The following is an 18912-nucleotide window of genomic DNA, read 5'->3' on the forward strand; positions in this document are numbered from 1 at the left end:
TGCTGCAGCCCACTCAGCAATGACATTTATTAACAGAGGGGGCTTTGAAAAAGGCAGGCTGCTCCTGCAAAGGCTCCTCACTGTAACTCCGTCTCCTCCTCTCACCAGCCCGTCTGAGGCAATGGCTGCTGGTGTTGAAATTCATTAGTGTTTCCTGACAGGCGATGGAGGCTTGCTCTGTCTGTTCCCACTTCCCTGCTCTCATGTCCCTGCTTCACGCATGCTGATATTTAAAGCTGATGTGCGGCTTGTAGGCTTGTTGCACTGTGACAAGTTTGGGGGTGGTTGAGAGAACTGAGAGGGTGGAAGGAAAGCAAAGAGGGAGGGAGATGGGACCTGTCTCAGGGTTTCTGTGAAAGCCCAGGGCTTTTCAGACCCTCTCCAAGTGTATTGTCTTTCCGGAGCTACTGCTTGTGAATTTTAAGTACGGCTGTGCTGGGGTGGTTTGTTCTGCACTGATGGGGGCAGAGAAGGGCATTGCTGTGGGTGTGCTTGGTGAGAGCAGGGTGCAGTCACCCAGCAAGGGCTCACCTGGCAGAAGGCAAGGGCAGGCAAGCTCCTGTGGCCCCTTGGCAAGTCTGTGGGGCTGAGAAGTGTGTGAGTGGGGTGCCAGAGGTCTGACAGGAGATTCATCCCTACATCCTTCACTTTGGACAGAAGCATGAGAGGATACTGGCCCCGTTCTTGCCTCGTTGCACTGAGCGGCATAGTGACTCCTCCCTGCCAAAACTTTGGATTATGCAGGAAAGCTGCTCCAGTCTAACTTGAATTATTGGGATGGGGGAGTTGGGGTTTGGAGTTTTCTTTGGAGGGGTGTGTCAGCACACTTCAATTTCCACAGGGTGCGGCATGGCTTGGACTGTACCGTGTGTGCAGGTGCTGTGGCATCCCATTGTCAGAGACCTCCTGGCCTGGCACCGTGGTTTTGGCAAAGCCCGGCCAGGCTTTCTGCCCCTCTGCATGCAGCCTCACCGCTTTGGAGCATGGTCTCACCCCTTTGCGTCCCCAGGCCTTTGAACCCTGCTGGCTGGGGCGCCACTGTTTTAACAAAGTTTGGATCAACCTAAGGCTGCCTCTTTGGGAGGGTGTGGGTTTACCCAGACTGCTTTAAATTCCTAGCTTGGCTCCAGCTTATGTGAGGTTTGGTGCAGACAGATGTGGCTTTGCCTGTCACGGTGCTGTTTCTCTGCTAAAACATCTCAGGTGCCTTAGTACAGGTCATTATTCCCTCGCCAGTCTTCTCTGTTAGGAGAGGGCACCCAAGCTTCCCTCTTGGCCTGGCAGACATCCCACTACATCAGAACAGAGCGGCACCTCTGCACCATATGGTCCAGAGTGATGCCTTGACCAGCCTTGGTTTGAACTAGGGTGTGAGGCTGAGATGGTTTGACAGCTCCTCTCCTTGGCTATCGCCCTGTTACGGCTGTGTGTTGCAGCATCCAAGCAGCTTCCTTGAGGCTTTGCAGCCCTTGTTCAGCGAAGGATTTCCAGGGCAGGAGCCTGCCAGCCCTCTTCTTTGCAGCCCAGTGCAGTGGGGTTGGCCAGGACACAATTAAAATGTTCTGCATCTCTTACCACGCAGGGTCTCTAGGGCATGGATTTTTTGAAAAGCTGAGATCAGGTCTATAAACACCAAGATTTAATGTCCCTTTATCTTTCCCATAGAGGGGCTTGTTCTTTTAACTGGCTCAATATCAACACACCCAGTGTGTAGAAAGTGGCCCAATTTCTTTGTCTCCTGACATTGTGAACCCAGAAGCAGATGGACGTTAACCAGCTCTGATTAGTTGGGAGAATCAAGCATTAATTTTTTATACGACAGGACCACCTGAGTGACGGAAATCAATTACGACTGCCCCTCCCCCTTCCGTATTAATGTGGTGGCTCTGAGCAGGGACGGAGGAACCTGTTGAAATGAGAAACCCCTATTTCTTAGTTTGACCCCCTAGATAATTAGGGTTAAATTGATATGCTATCGCACTGGTGACACATTTTATCTGCCTCTGTTTGTACAAGAGGATACAATAGTGGAGGAAGGACCAATTTGTGCCCTGCTCTAGCTAACCAGACTGAGATAAAAGGTGTCACTAGTACGATAACGTTCTTGCCTCATGTTCCTTTATTGTTGCTCAATTTGCCTTTTTTTTTTTTTTTTAATCCTGTTCTTTTTCTTTCAATACCCTTGGTCATATTTTAACTCCATGCCATCGCATAATGACGCCCTGCTAAATGTGTGTGGAGATAGGCAACTCTGGCTGACAGCCTTCCCTGATAACCGAATTCCAGCCCATCCATCACTAGGCTGCTCTCCTTAACTTAAGGAAAGTGATAACTAAAGCAAGGCCGTTTATCACCGCCGAGCTGTGCGCTTCTTGCCGCCTTGAAGAGAGCTGGCTTCAGCGGGAGAAATGCAGCCATGTCACCTCGTCTCCTATTTGCATCCCCTTCATCTCCAGGCCCCATTTACCCTGCAGTGTGAAGGAGCAGGGCTGGATGGGAACCAGAGCCAGGGGTGATGAAAGCTCTGCGAAAGTAGTGCAGAGCTGCCACTGCTGACCACAGTCCCAAGGAGGACTTGGACTTGCTCGGCTGGTGAAGGGGAGCATGCTGCCTGATGTCACTTGCTCCTCTGCCCAAAGGGGACCTGCATTTTGGGAGTGAGCAGAGGTTGTGCACTCCCATCTCTGCTGCTGGGAGGACAGACTTTAGCAGAGATGCACTGGAGGCTGGAATATCCCACAGCCATTTTCAAGTTTCTCTCTATCAAGTGCGGTCATACCTGAAGCCATGGCGTTTGGCTGGCCGGGTGGTTTTGAGAGCCAGCTTCCTTCCCAAGGAGCGAGAGCTTCAGTGCTTGGGAAGCCCGTGAGACCTTGTTCAAAAGCTGGAAGGATCCTGGGATGTTAAATGCAGTGAAATATGCCATCATTTCTCTTCTCCCTTACCTGAGGGAGGGCCAAATCCCAAGCTCTTTGCTCAAGCAAAGCTGCCCCCGGGAAGCAAGGCTGACTCTTGCAAGAAGCCGTACTGAGCATAAGAGCATGTTTACCAAATGAGCTGCTCAACTGCGTGCTGGCCCTGATAAATGGATATACTTACCTACAGGCCCTGGCACTTCTGTTCCCCAGGAGAGCCACAGATGTGCCTTGTTCACTCCAACCTGGAGAAGATGCTGGAGAAACTCCTACCTGGTCACCAGGCTGAGTCATCAGGAGACCACTGCAGATGATGAGCTTGGAGCTGGGGAAAAGACACTGTAGGGGTGTTTTCCTCCTCGTAGCTACCTGGAGACCCGATGTCTGTGCGGTGAGAGCCCCTGGTTTCCTGGGAGCACTGCATACCCAGACTAGACCAGACCCATACAGCAATCCTTCACTAAAGGCAAGTGCATTGAGTGGTGGTATCCCTCCTTGCCTGGAGCCGTCAGGCCTGCATCTTCTAACTGGGAGAGGAGAATGATGCTTTGGTCCATGCTGCAGACAGCCTGCCCAGGTTATAGCATGAGCATAGGTCTTCTAGTGCTTGAAAAACTTGGTAAAGTCTCTCTGGTGCTAATGTGAAATGAGGGGAGCACAAGTGCAGAGGGGGAGGGGGAAATGTCCTTAGGTCACACAGCTTCACAGGCAGTTTCTGGGGTTGTTACTTGCTTACCAAAATGTGTCATTTATTTAGTTGACATATTTATTTGGAGCATTTATTTTCTCCAATTAAAGACCCACTGTCCAGCGCCCAGGGCATACTGCCATCAGTCTCAGGTTGAAAATAGAACCAGACTGTCCAGTTTGCTGGGCCTTTTGGTCCCACAGGGATGGAAATGCTTTAGATGTCATTCATTGCACTGGGTGGTTAGCTGTCAGTTCCTGTGGCTAACAAGAACAATGCTGTACTCGCTTCTTCTGGGCCCTATCCGAATGTTAGGTGAATTGTTAATTATTCTCTAACTGGAGCTAGGCTGAGACCTGTGTTGATGAAAACCTCTTGGGCTGGGAGAAGAAACTCAGCTTTTAGTAACATATGTTTTGCCAACTGCTGTCATCATCCTCTCTAGCTAAATGTGAGCAGTCTTAAGAGAGGTTGAGCTGATTGCATGTCTGTATTTAGACTGGTCATTTGTTTTAAATGGTTCCTTTTCCTGTGATCTTTTTTGATTTGGGCACCAGTAGAAAGCAGCTTTCCTGGAGAAAGAGCTTTCTTAGCAATGCTGGTTGGGGCTGGTGGGGTCTGTTCAACTACAGGATGTCATGGACATATGTGTAATGGCTGTAAAATGCATAGACCAGGCTGCTATTTATGTGACGGCTAGGCAATTGCGAGGAGTGACTCCAGGTGGTTTATTTCAGTGCGATGGTGCTAGCATCAGATGAGCCGTGCTCAGAGATGAGACCGTGCTGTCAAGTCACGTTGCTTACCCTGCAAATCGCCATAGCCCTGCTGCTGCTTGCAAGCTCATTCTTTTAACAGGCTTCCTGCTTTCAGAGAGATTCCTCTGGACCTCCTTATTCAAATGTGTTTGTATGACTTAAATTATTGCTCCTAAATGATGACACATGGACCTTTTCAGGATCAGGCATTTGGTTTTGGCACAGGGAGTCTATTTCTTTCTTAGCCTAAGAAGGGCTCACAAAGCCCATACAGTGGTGTGTCCCAGTGGTGTGCTGGGTCTGTTGGCCACAGGAGATTCCCCTGGATATATTTGCCAGCTTCCTTCCTTTTCTTCCCATAGAAATGGAGGTGGCACCAAGACCAAGCTACTCTGGTACTATACTACCCTGATTCTCATGTTATCTGCCAAATGCATTATCTGTGTCTCTTCTTCATCTCCTTACTTGGGAGGTTGCTTGTAGGTCTGAGGAGATGCTGCCCTGTTCACCAAAGGGTTTGGAGCTGGGCTGAGCACTCAGGTACTTCATGGGTCGCTGATGGTGTACCCTAGCTGGAGGTGGTGTATCTAGCTTATATCCACATCTGACCAGAGCTTGTTCCTAAACTTCAGCCTTGAGTCTGAAGTCCAGTCTGGATAATTTACTCTTTCCACTATGGAGAGTGGGAGAAGACTTTGCCCTAGACATGGTCTGTGTTGGGATGTTTGAGCAGCTGATGCTGGCACTCATGGCTCTTCTCTCTTCCCTTACAACCTCCCTCTACAGCCCCCAGGTGCCTGAGGAAGTTGTGAGATTTCCCCACCCCCCTCTGTTTGCAAAAGCCGATTTCTGGGGTTGTGGCTTTTAACATGCACAAATGGCTCTAATTTAGTCATTTATTTAGTTGACATATTTATTTGGGATGTTCCTTTGCTTCAGTTAAAGATCCTGTGACCAGTGCCCCAGGCGTGCTCAGCAGTACGTGAATGAACAAGATCCATCAATTACTCTTGATCAGATCAAACTGGCCGGGGAAAACTCACATAACTCATCTCCCTGCATAGGCTTGGCTGGAGCCGCACAGCTTTGCGACAGCTTTCCCTGTCTGAGGGGCACATCGTAGCTCCCGTGCGAACACAGTGGGCTCAGCGCAGTGTGGGGCATCCTGGGGTCCTGCTGTCCCTTCAGGCAAGCCACCCCCCTTAGCGGTGCTGGTTTTATTTTGTAAGCCCTGTTCTGGAGGCTCACTGTAGGAAGGGAGAGGTTAAATACGTGTGCTCGCAGTTCTGGCTGTCTGGTGCTCAAACCTGTAGTGAGACAGTGTGCAGCATCTTACATGTTCAGTTGTGACTTCTTCCAAGCACCTGTTTGGAAAACAGCGTCTGCTTTCTTAGCCCTAAAACACTGGTCGTGCAGCATTGCTACCTTAAAAATGAATATATTTGTGCCTCCTTCCCTCCCTTGTGTCTCATCTGGTGTTTTAACCATAAAGGCCAAATGTAAAAGCACCGGGGCATGACAGGTGAATTGTCAGTCCTTCAGTCTGCCCTGTAAGCTGCTGGCTGAAACAGGATGGTTTTGCAGGGATTTGTGATGAGTTTACTTAGCTAAGGACAGCCTGGATGCTCCAGTCGTGTTTGTGTATTAGCCACTGTGGAGAAGAGCTGCGTGCTGCACTTGCACACAGCTTCTGTTCAAAATGTTTGGTCTGAAAGGTGTCAGCAGCCTGGATGCAGCTGGATGGATGTAAGTCTTCAGCCAGGCTGTGCTCTTGTGAGATTTTTTTATTTATTTTTTTTTTTTTGCCAGGAGCTACAGTCCTTCTGATGTGCAGCATGTTACAGCAGACTTGAGGGTCTCTTCCATCTCAGAACGAAATGCACTTAAGAAAACAGAGTTTGTGTTGTCAGGACGCTGATTGAATCAAACCTGCTCTCTCTTCTCTCTTACAGGTTACCAGGACAATGCCAGTACTTAGGGCTGCCGGTTGCTGATTACTTCAAACAGTGGATTAATCTGAAAAAGGTACTTTTGTGCAAACTGCCATGGTCCCTGTCTCTGCCTGCACTCCCCCCCCCCCTTCTGCTTTCCTCTTTAAGGAGGTGTCTAATAACTACTGCTGTTTTGCATTGAAATGAGTTATTTTCTCAGAAGCTGGGCTGAGCGAGTCCTCTGGCTCCCTATTGTATCTCTGCTAATAGAGTCTTACTGTACTTGATGGGATGTGTTCTGCAGCTGGGGAGAATCCCATTGTGGCGGGCACAGCGCGGTGTCTCCGCATAATAGTGGGACACTGTGAGGCCCCTCTTCAGCAAAGGTTGTGTTGGCCCCGACGTTGCTGCCTCTGTTTTGTTATGCAGCCATATAAGACCCCTAGGAGCACAGTTCTCTTTAGAACAAATTCTGGTTGATGAATGCGGAAGTATTTCAGTATAAAAATCAGTATTTCCCTTTGTGGTATGGGGAAGGGGGAGGTGTCTCAGCAGCACGTCCACCTAAGGTCACTTTGCAAAGCAGAATGCCTTGCACTTTACTGTTGATGCCTTGCGTTGCTCCACACCATCTCTGGGTGTTTAAGGAGCAGCCTGCTTTGCATCCACAGGGTCTCCTGGCACAGCTGCTCCATCTGCCCAGAAAAATGTGGTGATAACTGTAAGTCACAAATCAAAGTGGGAAGAAAAGAACAAGTGTGATTACAAGCAGTAGCAGGGTGAGGGGGCAGGCTGGTGTCTGTGCACAAAAGAAACTGGGGTGGCCCTCCTGGTTAAACCTTTGGATGAGTAAGATTCCCTTCCCCCATCCAATTTAATGTTTTATTTGGGTTTCTGCACCTTTTCCCAATAATTAGGGGTCTTGATAAGTGGAATTTGCTTGCAAACAGCTCGTTGTACTTGTGGGCTTTTCTTTTGTTCTTTTATTTTGTTTTTAAATGGAAGCATGAGTGACAGGCTGAGCAGCCGCAGAAGGACAATTTGCATGATCTGTTCCGTCAAATAGGGTAGAACATGAACTTAACAAGGGATGCTGGCAGCACATTTCTGGCTGAACTTGTCAAAGGGTCTTGTATTTCCCTGCTGTCAGAGCAAATCTTTTGGCTGATTGCTGGTCCTTGGTAAATGAAATCTGAAAGCACATTGGGGCATTCTGCAGTTCAGTGACCATTAATGATCGCCATTTGAAGTTCACTAAACTTCCGGTGAATGGATAGCAGCTATATAACCAGCAGGTTGATGGCTACAGAATAATACTTAAAATATATATGTGTATATATATCCATAGGTACTGTGATGTTCTCTAAGAAGTAGGTTGATCCAGCCATGCTCCTCCTCTGGGCTTCAGGGTGAATGACTTACAGCTCTTTCCCATAGTTCAAGGCTCCTGGATTTAGTGTGTTAGGAGCTGGGTTTCATTGTAACATGGACGTCCAGGCAAGTGGCTGTTCTTCAAGATCGGTGGTCATGTGCTGTACTTCAGCAAATACTGTGATACTCAGCTGGGGGCTGGTGAGCATCCGTGAAGCACCAAGCACGGAGCTAAAGGCAGGAGGAGGAGGGAAGCTGTTGCAGTTATGTTCCCCTGCCCAGCTCTCTGAAGGGGTCACATGCTGAGCATGTAGGACTGGGGCACGTGGGCTGGGGCTGTCCTCCTCTGCGGATGTGTTACACAGAAAGTAAAGCTTCAATCTCCTTAAGATCGTGTGGGGAGATGTGTGTGAGAACTGTTCAACTTCCTCCAACCCCTCTAATCCCTTAAAAATCTGAAGTTTTTCTGATTCTTTAGTATCTGACACCCTGTGACACAGGTTGGCTCCAGGGTGCTTGCGCCCCTCTGGGAAGTGACCCAGGTTGAAGAGGAGAGCAGGGACCTCCTGTCCTGTGGCTAAGAGCTGCTAAGACCAAGCCCCAGCTTGCTCTCACCCCAGGGTGAGGGTCTTTCCATGCCACTCACTGCCCTGCTCTCAGAGGGTGCTTGTGGGGGAACTCCCTGTGTTTTCATGAGGGAGGATTTCCAGCCTAGACAAGTAATTCTGTGCAAGCAGCTGGACCCAATGGAGCCTTAGTCTCTTTTGAGTGAGCTCCCAGTGTGAGACGAATAAGGGTGGACAGGTAACTAGCCCCAGTGTTCTTCCCTGCATAGCTCAGGTGGCCCCTTTTCTCCTGCCTCTGGCATGTTCCTGGCTTAGAAATACCTTCTAGGTTGAGTCTGCCTCTGACCTGATCCATGAAAGTGAAGGTGTTGCGGAGGATGGGGGGGGCTGTGAAACTGCTAATTTCTAGGTCATGGATAATGCAGAGACTTGGATGTTGAGAAAACCTGATGTCCTGAAACCAGGACACAGGCATGTGTGACTGACAGCAGTCTCCTGCAGGCTGGCCCCGCCTGCATCTGCTGTCTCTTCTTTGGGTCTCTGCTTGTGAACAGTGATAACAAGAGGACCCTTCTGATTCAGGGAGCTGCTGCTGTAAATACAAGGCAGTGCAGAAGTGTGGGATTACGTACAGTAAAGTGTGTGCATGGGGCAGACGTGTTTGTGTACCTGTGTGTAGTGCAGCAGCAACAAAATATGTTCCAGATCGCTTCTGCCCAAGCACACACAGCTTCAGCTCCTCTTTGTCTCTGTACTGTATCACTTGAAGAAACAGTCCTTGTCTGTGCTGTCTCTGCCAGAATGCAGGATGCTCCAAAGCTCAGGAGTTCCTCTTCCTGAGGTGGTAAGACAGTCTTTCTCAGGGTTCTTTCTCCAATAAACTCCTTCCCTTGTCACTCTTGCGCTGCACGAGCAGTTGAGGTGCAAACCTCATGCCTCCAGGCCTCTTTGAAAGTTTCCAAGACTTGCCTCTCGGGTAAGCTAAGATGGGAATTGGCCTCTGCTAGCTGCCATGCTTGTGTTGCCACAGGCAAACCTTTTGGGTTGATCTGGCTGTGCAGGTGGTGGTGAGCTTCACACCTGACAGCTGTGATAGTGGCCACTGTGTCTTGCGATCTATGGAAAAAGCCTTCTGTGGAGGACAGAGGGTGAAAAGCTGGCTATGCACTTGACTGCATTTGCTGAAGTTTTGCCGTGCCCTGTGCCTCCCCAGCCTGCTAATGCGTCCCTTCCATCAAGCCTGATCGGTGTTTGCTGACATTTTTAATGTCACTGAGCGATCTTGTATCTTTAGTGAACTGTCAGTGTAGAGCTGACTCGGGGCAGAGAGTTTATCATGTTCTTCACTTCCATTAGCTCAGCCTTGTGGGAGGGCAGCAGAAAGCAGAGGAGGCTTCTTTGAATGCTGCAGCATTTGAGGTATCCCCCTAAACCATCTTGACAGAAAGCCACCATCCCATCTGCCAGTTCTCCTTATGTACCCATCATGTCAAGCCACAGAGGCCCTGTGAGTTAGAGGTGCAGAACGGGAGCTACATCGCTGGGAGCTGGATGCTCAGGATGGAAACAGCAGAGATCACTTTGTGTCAGGAGTGAGGGGCACCAGTGGAGTAAGAAAGCAGGAGGCCGTGGGTCAAGATTTATGCAAAAAGGAAAGCTGCTGCAGCTAGCAAGCTACAACCGAGCTGCTGCCCCAAGACTATCCTCAGGTAGCCTGGATAAATTCATTAGTGCTTATTCTAACACAAGAGTTGGCTCTCATCCATGCTTGCTTTGCTCTTTCGGGAGCCTCTGTGGTTTATCGTTCCAGGTCCTACTTGCGTTGGCAGCATGGTCGGTCCCGTGATAGATCCTCACCCCACGGGGATGGAGCCAGCGCTGTGTTAGGCTGAGGGCACAGTGCCTGTGATCACAGGGCGGCTGGGAGCCTGCGAATGGGAAACCCAGCGGGCAGCAGGAGTATCCAGCACCACCGGGCTGGGAGGGCGTCACAGATGGGAGAGTGGTTTGATGGAGGGAAGAGGTGGAAGAAAGGAGGTGAAGCTAGATTTTCTTACAACTGGCTCGTCCAAGAAAAACATTGGAAGGATGATGAGAGTGTCAAAATGGCCAGACCGAAGGTCTGACCTAGATCTGCTGATGCTTGCAGGTGCAGCAAGGAAAGCATGGTTCAAGTCAGCTTTCTCTGGTTCCCAGCAACTGTCTTTCAAGGGTTGAGGCTGGCAACTGCCTCCAGACCACTGTGTCTAGCACCCACTGTTTTTACCATGTCTGTCTATCAGAAACTTGCATATCCTTGTCTGAATCCGTTCATGCTTTCAGTTTTACAGCATCCTGCAGCAATGAGTTTTGCTATTTAATTATGCTCTTTATTTATGTGTTGTGTGAAGATGCAAGTCCTTTTGTTTCTTTTAAGCATACTGTCAGATTGTTTTCTTGGACCTAGGTCTTGCATTGTGTGAAAGAACAAATAGGTGTTTCTGGTTCTTCTCCCTTGTGTTATTCTTGACTTGAGACCTCTGCCATAGTCTTGCTTAATTGTGTCTCTTCCAGAACAGCCTGTCTTGTCAGAGGGCTGCCACAAAGGCACTTGTGGGCTCTGTGACTCTAGAACTGGGTTGTGAAAGCTATTTTTAATACTGTATACACTATCCTGATCTTCTATTTCTTCTCTGGATGTTATGCGTTTAGAAGATAAGGAATGTTTTATGTATACACTGAGGGATTGATTTATTCCTTGTTTTGCAAATTATATTTTATTTATTTTTTTAAAAAAGACAGAGCTGCCCCTTTCTCAGGACAGTTGTCCTGGCATGTCTGAACATCTTTGATTTCTGTTCACAGAGGGCAGCACGTCTTTAGATACAGGAATAGTGGTTGCTGTAGAAATGACAGAAATCTGGTCCTAGTTTGACATCCTCCTGAAGTCGGGAAGGCTTTATGAAAGGCAAAGGTTGCATGATGTGTGTGGAGGAATGCAACTTTCATTCTCTAGGCATCACAAAACAGAGCTGACAGGGTCTTGGGGAGCACAGCATGACCATGCTGGGGTTGCCATGGCTGTGTGCAGAGCTGGCCTTTTCCCAGCCAGCCTTTATTGATCTGTAGATACTCATAGTTGGAAGCAAACTGTTAATACACATGCACAAATGTTTTAAGGTTTCCTATTCACATTGTGAAATCTGACAGAGGAAGCATGTAATAGGATGTTTTTGTTAATATTTGGCAACTAGAAATAAACACATCTTAAGCAAACAAAGATTTGCTAACAGCTTTTTGTCTCTCCTCTGAATTAACAATTCCTTCTGCCTTTGGGTGGGAGGAGGAGCTCTGGGTGCTTCTCAGGCACTTGGTGCTGAAGTGTCTTAAGCACTTTAGATGAGGAACATTGAAATGGATGCAACTGAGAAATGGTTTATTTTTTGGTCCGTATGCCTGGAAGTTGCTTTCGTGAGGTCTAGCTTCTTGAGGGCTTACTGTGATGGTTATCAATTGCCTGTTTATTGAGTTACTGGCTATAGGGAATATAAAATACCTAGTAAGGTTAGAAGAGGCAGAGTGCTGCATGGCCCAAGCATCAAGCACATGAATAGATGTTCCCATTTAACAGGGAGGAGCTTCTTATATACCTATGGTGCTCAGTGCTTTGCTGGTTTGCAGCATGGGTGAGTGCTCTGAGACCCTGTCATGCCTTCCTTCAGCGGGAACTGTGCTTTCCTGGGCTACTTGCCCCTGGCTGCAGAGCTCTTGGCTTTGGAAAGGCAGGAATGGGAGAGGCTGTGAAAGGAAGCACAAGGAGAAGCACAGTGCCAGGGCTAAGGGGAGGAAGAGAGTCTTTTCTATGGAGATTAGGAAAGAAAAGTGTCAGTGCAATGGCATTGGTACATAGTTGGAAGGAAATGGATGGAATTGCTTGCAAAAGCAAAATGCTGCTGCTCTGTATTTACAGAAAGGCAGAGGATGCTGTGTCACTGAGCAAGAGGTTTGCTGTTGCAACACAATTTTCTGATAAAGTTAAGTGGTGGCTTTTGGTTGGCATTTTGCATAGCTGGTGTACACAAGTCTTAAAGAGCTAGCTGAGAAGCCCTGGACTGTTAATAAGTCTTTGAACATGAGGGAAGTTCTAGAGGACTGGAAGAAAGCTAATGTTGTACCAGTAATTTAGAAGGGCAAATGGGATGACCGATGAAGTAATTATAGCCCTATCAGCTTGACATTAATTCTGGGCAAAGTAATGAAAAGCCAGATATCATAGTTGATTAATAAAGAATGAAAGGAGGGTAATATAATGCCAATCAATGTGGATTTATGGAAACTAGATCTTTTTCAAACTAACTTGATATTTTTTTATGAGACTGCATGTTTGGTTGATAAAGGTAACCATGTCAATGTAATATACTTCTGGAAGGCATTTGACTTGGTACCTTATGACATTTTGATTAAGAAACAAGAGTGATACAAAATCAACATGGCACACATTACATTGATTAAGAACGAGCAAACTGACAGCTCCTAGCATTTAATTGTAAATGGATAATCATCATGGAGTGCATGTCTTCCTAGTGGGGTCCCACAGGGATCTATTTCTCAGACCTCTTGTATTTAACACTTTTATCAATGCCCTGAAAGAAAACATAAAAAATCATTTTCGATAAAGTGTGCAGATACTGCATCTAGGAGGTGGCTGCAGTTGGATCTGTAAACAGGGAATGGTGAGTAGGAGCAGAGGAGCTGGATCATCTCTTTCTTTGGGACTGGTTTGACCGGTACAGCATGCAGAGTCCTATCTCTGCAACAGAAAGAATTGTGGAAGCTTGATGACTGGACGAGAACTGCGAGACCCATGGGAACAGTCACCGTGCAGTAAAATCCATGGGAGCCATTTAGGGTACTGCAGAGGGGTAAGGGAGACTTGGCTCTAGTCCCTAAGTATCTAAAGAGGGAGCCAAAATGTGGCGAGAGGCTCCTCCAGTCTAGCAGACAAAAGCATAAGCAGTTCCAGTGCCTGGAAGCCAAAGCGAGGTAATTCAGGTGCAGATTTTTAGTGAGGGTAATTAACCATTGGAACAACTTACCGAGGGCTGTGGTGGGTTCTCCAGCTCAGGAGGGAAGGTTTTTTCCTAAAATGATCATCTCTGGTTCGAACGGGAATTAATTTGGGGCAGCCTCGTGGCCTGCGCAGGTCAGGCCAGCCGATCGCGGCGGTTTCTTCTGCCGTGACAATCTTCGACCGTCTGTCTCGGTGTCGCTCTGGCTGCTCCGTTCCCTTGTGGTGAGAGCACCCTCAAAGGCTCCTGACTTGGGGGAACGCAGGTGACGTGACTGCCACGAGGCTGGGGCTGGAGGCGCCAGCATCTCGGGGAGCGCGGCACCGCTGGCACGGGCAGGGGAGCCGTCCTGCTGCGGGAGCTGGAGCGCGGCAGCCGTCCACCACTTCTCCTTTAAATCTGTCGTGCAGCTGTCTGAACTCTGAAATTTCTTTCACTCTCTCCCTCGCCTTGTTAACATGTGTTGCCTTTGGGGTAATCAGGGAAAAAATATTATGTCCTTTTACAATTACCGGGTTTTGGAATATTAAAATGTCTCTCTGCATCGGCAGTGTTATTTTGATTGGTATTCTAACCTTTGACTAGCCCATAAAGCGAGCCGCTCTTCAAGCCAATATTGCAGGACTGAAATTTAATTCCGAAATGATTCCAGATAATAGGGAGACAGATAATATATGCATGAAGGATATTATGTTTGGACTAAATGCAGCAGGGCCAGGGCTTGGGAGTTGAATAATAGCCCAGAGTGAGTTATAATCTGTGGGACAGAAATACCTTACTGTCAGGGCCAGGAGAGGAACTCTTAAATCAAAGGGAGGGAGATGAGGAGGGAGTCGAGGATAGTCATCTCAAAGGGAAAGGGCATCCAGGAGAAGCCTTAAAGGAGCAGTCCTCTCTGTCCTGCTGCAGAGTGACCTGTCCTCCCATTCTTATTTAACAAGGAGTGCTGAGTAAAAACACACTTCCAAGGAAAACCAACATGTAAGGGGTTTGTGCTGGGAAGAGAGGTTGAGACTCTGCAAGTTCTTGGCAGTCATTTGCCTTTCGTCTTCCTGGACTCATTAGAAGGCGATGCAGGATGGGTTGATGCATCAGACTTCTTTGCCTCAATTTCCCTGGAAGTTATAACCAGATGGACCGAGGTGAGTGGGCTTGCAATACGTACTAGAGTAGGGTGCTCACATAGCCCAGTGGAACTATCAGGGTTAGTTCTGGTATTTTTGTTAGTTCTGGTATCAGGGTAGTTTTCACATAAAACAGAGGAAGCAGAGGCATGGTGTGTAGGCTGCTTGGCCAGCAGTTGTTCAGGGCTCTGCCCTCCACCTTCTCAGCCTGGGACTCACTGGCAGGCAAGGTTTTCTCACGCCCTCAGAGCTGCTGCCCGGGCTGGTGGCTGGAGACACAGAGTAGGAGCATCTTGTGTGACAGCTGAGGTGCAAATGCAATGCCTTTCAAATACTGGAACATTTAAGAAGTAACACCCCACTCTGGGCTCTCTGCCCCAGGGAAAGAAACCTGGGGTTTTTGCTGTCTGCTCCTCTGCAAGTGGCACTTTGTGCTTTGCTGGCAGCTTCCAAGAGTGGTGGAGCTGTCAGCAGGGTACTTTTCACTCTGCAGTAGCTCAGCCCTATGACTTTAACCTGCTGGGCAAGGCATTGGGAGTTTTTCTGTAGCTAGACTTCCCAGAGCATTGCAGAGTACTGTGCTGACAGCTGTCCTGGGAGGAGGGGAGCTGAGCAAGCGGAGATGGAGAATGATCTCTGCTGCTGGGGTGACACAAACCCATGTCGATATAACAGGCTTTGGCTCAGTGGCACGAGCTTATAGTTTCAAAGTAATGATCCCAGCCTCACATTTCATTTCCTTTTCTTGCAGTCTCAGGAGCTGGTCTTGCTACAGCTGAGAGGGGCTCTAGATACAGCCTGGAGGCTTCACTGGTTTTGGATGACTTGAGCGATAACATACATGCCCATCCCAGGAGGGCAGAAACAAGCAGTGTCCATCTTCGCCTAAATCAAATGGTTTTGTGTTTCCCTCTCCTTTGGCTTTTGGTGGTTGTTTTGGGGGTTGTTTTTTTATTGCATCCTAAAAGCACAAGGGCAGTTTTCTGTGGGCAGTTTTTCATGTGGAGCATCCTAAAAGCACAGGAGCAGTTTCTATACAAAGAGTTTTGGGAGCAGACAGGAAAGATGTGATCCCCAGAGGTTTAATATAAGTTCTTGGTCTTGGTTCACCAGAAAGTAGCTAAGTTTCCTGGCTTGCAAAATAGCAGATTAGTTTACTAATTCCTTTTGGCCATAAAATCCACACCTCTGTGGAAAAGCACCCTTCTTGCTGCCAAATTAATGCCAAGGAGAAGGCTGTGGGCTGGGCATATGCAGCCTGTTTCTCACTCGTTGCCGTTTAGACTGCTGAGTGAGTAAAGACCACCTCTGACAAGGTCCTGTTATGTGAAAGCCGTTCAGAGCTACTCCAGTGCAAAAGGGACAAATCAGTATTTTGGTCCTGTTAACAGTAAGCCCTTCCTGGAACTTCTTCCATCCTTCTGTCCTTCCTTCCCATAGCCATCCTACATGTGTTTTAGCATCTGTCCATCTCATGGCATTTCGTACATGGGTTAACTTCTTTTACCATCAGGGGTTCTCCTACACTCTCTTTTGCTAATACATATTAAAATGCACTAGGTGCATGTTAAAATCTTTCCTCTCTTCCTCGGCAAGGTGTTTTGGAGCCTAGTTTTAGCCTTTGGGACAAAGCAGTTTTGCATACTGCACTCAGGGAGGACCTGGCAAAGGTGGAGAAAGCCCAGAAGGAAACAGAAGAAGGGTCAGAGAGCTGTAAAACATCACCTCCAGGGGAAGACTGAGGGATCTGAGATGTTCAGCTTAGAGAAGACCAGGCAGAAATCATTTGTAGAGGAATGAAGGTGCTCGGAGGAAGGGAGAAGTTTATTCTGGTGGTTGTGGTGGACAGCTCTTGGTCATGTCATTACCTGCTGCCAGGAGATCAGTAAAGTCTCTGCGGATGAGGGCAGGCATGTGGGACCTTCATCTCTTAAAATTTTCACAATTCAGAAGAATGTGGTGGGGATGGTTTGGGTGGAGCTGGTCCTACCTTGAAGCAGACAGTGTGAGTCGTCACTCCTCCCTTCCTGCCCTGTTTGCTGTGACACTTCCTGCACCCTTGCGCTTGGACACAGGCTCTGTGCTTTCCCTGGGACACATCACTGAAATTTGGAGTACTGGAGCTGGGAAAGAAGGGGTGGTTGCCTTGGGTGCTGCGTACGGTCTTTACTCCTCTCTCCTGATGCTGTCTTGGCCAGATCAGTATGTTTGTATTGGGAAGATCCCAAAGCAGCCTTTATGATTTGGTAGTGCCTTCAGGCTCCAGCAAGGACTAGGGGCTCCTGGTGCACTGTGTGGTACAGCGGGCTCTTGGATAAGGCAGGAAGGTGGTGAGTCAAGAGGAACTGAGGAACACAATTATTTTACTCGACCTCCTGCAGCCTGCAGGTACTGGACAAAGCAGAGAGTAGAATTTGGCTTTTGTGCTTTTTTTAAACCAGCGCAAAAGCTTTGACTTCTAGATGAAATTGTAAGCAGCCGTTTGCTGAGCACCCTGCAATGGTTGCTTTACCAAAAGCATCCTTGTCTGTGCAGGTGGTTGGAGTCAGGTTGGTATTTGTAGTTCTTTTACATACACATTGCCATAACCTGCAGGCAAAAGGCAGAGGTGGCTGCTTAGACCTTGCGTGCTGCTCTTCCTGCTGAGTGCCGTATTGCTTGGCTGCACTTCACTGTGCCTGCGCTCCCCTTGCTGGGGATTTGAACATCTGTCCCCTGCACTGAGGAGCCTCCTGGTTCCCATCTGGCTGCGTGCATGCTGTTGCTGAGGTTAAACATACTGCTCAGACCCTTACACCATGAGTCTGGTTGCTGCTTGCAGGTTGCTTGCTTGAGGAAGGAGCCACACTGGCTGTCCTGGTCCTGCTTGTTCATGGGGCAGTGTGCTGTAGGTGCCAAAGAAAAAGTTTTGGAAAGAGCATTTGAAAGCAAGCAAAAGAACCCTCATTGAAATCTAAGCATCTTGTGCTTTTTTAATAAGAAATCTTTCTACAATGTCAGTGTTATGCAGGCTGTGGAGTATGGCCTGATGGTCCCCACATAGGGCCTGGACAGACAGGGAGCTGCTGCAGGGCTGGTCATGGTGTGACTGGGACCTGTCAGCTGGGTGTTTGCTGTAGCTGGGTGTAACGGTGTGTACAGCATGACCACAGACAGCATGGCTGATGTGCCACACGCTTGCATCCAGACTTGCCCTGTAATACACCCTTGGCATGGCAGCCCGGGAGCAAACCAGGGAAACCATAAGAATGGTCAGAATTAGGCTCTCAGTCTCCCAGTGAGCAGGTGTCTGTCTGGCACAGGTCTGGCGTTTCACCTGCATGCAGGAGCACAGCCGTGCCTGTGGGGCACTGGTGCTGCTGGCAGAAGCTGGGGACCTCCAGTCTTATGTGCCTGTTTATGTGACGCTGTGGTGCAGCCTATGTTTTCCCTTGTATCATGCTTTCTGCGGTCAGCCGGAGAGACTGGAGCCTCCTGTGTGCCCTTGTATTGCAAGAGGCAAGTCTGACCCTGGGCCTGACACAGCTCCCTGCAGCCAATACCAGAGCAAGGCAAGAGGAGAAGGGATTAGAGGCAGAGCATGTTTTACAATAATCCTGCAACGTGTGCTGCATTCCAGGCCAGGAGGTGCTGGGAGGCGAAGGTGCAATGTGGGAAAGATGGCCTTTCCCAGAGTCCTGTAGGTCAGGCGAGGTGCAGAGCATCTCTGCATCCCAGGCCTTCAGCTGGAGCTTTTCATGGGTACCAGCACAGCTGCCTAGTGCCTGGGAAAGGAGCTGTGTCCTCTTTTCTCTACATTTAAAAGACAGGAGCTCCATGTAGGAACATGAAAATGGACCTGTGTAGTTCTCCAGGGAGGGATGAGGGGTTAATCAGATTTTCTAGCCTTGAGGATTAGAACATTAACTGGTTCAGTTGTCATTGTCCTACCAAGCCAGCATGGCTACAAGAGGGAGAGTGACTGCCTTCCACATCCACCAGCAACAGCAGGCTGGTTTATGGTAGCGGTCAGCTTGCCAGTAAATGGAAAGAGCCTTTTTTGTATGAAATGTTCCTGGTGCCCCGTGCTGAGTGTGATGCACTATCCTGCAGAAAGGGATGGGACCTTTGCTACTGCTTTCTCAGCTGGGAAAGTGTGGGTGTGCACAGCCTCTGCCCCATTGCATGGAGGCATACCGTGGCTTGGCTTTTGCTTCTCATGGGCTCAGTATAAAGGGGTAAGAGATGCTGAACTGGGAGATGCTGTAGTGTAATTCGTATATTAATAACTTAAGAGTGCTTCATACTCATTAAATTATTAATTAAATCCCTCAGAACCCCAAGGCTATGAAGCAAGTTGATTTCATAGTTGGGATTGAGAGTCTTCTGCTGCCCTTCCCCCATGCTGGCTTCTGGCTGCATCCTGGCTTTTGCTCTTTCCACTCACAGGTTTCCTTGCTTGAGCTGTTTACCTGCAGCCCGTGGATTGGATCTATCACAGTGGCTTGCTAAGAACTGGCTAGAAAGTCTGC

At 48.5% G+C, this 18912-nt stretch overlaps 1 protein-coding gene across 4 annotated transcripts in view; it reads left to right on the forward strand.

Moving 5' to 3' along the window:
• The window catches only part of ERI3 (ERI1 exoribonuclease family member 3), a 135203-nt gene that overhangs the window by 47026 nt on the left and 69265 nt on the right, over positions 1-18912 (forward strand). For all 4 annotated transcript variants that reach the window (XM_056356713.1, XM_056356714.1, XM_056356712.1 and 1 more), the window contains exon 6: positions 6314-6386. In XM_056356713.1, the coding sequence (XP_056212688.1) occupies positions 6314-6386 (73 nt within the window). The remainder of the gene's footprint in view (positions 1-6313; positions 6387-18912) is intronic.

The sequence above is a fragment of the Falco biarmicus genome, chromosome 11, assembly GCF_023638135.1.
Source record: "Falco biarmicus isolate bFalBia1 chromosome 11, bFalBia1.pri, whole genome shotgun sequence".
Taxonomy (NCBI): domain Eukaryota; kingdom Metazoa; phylum Chordata; class Aves; order Falconiformes; family Falconidae; genus Falco; species Falco biarmicus.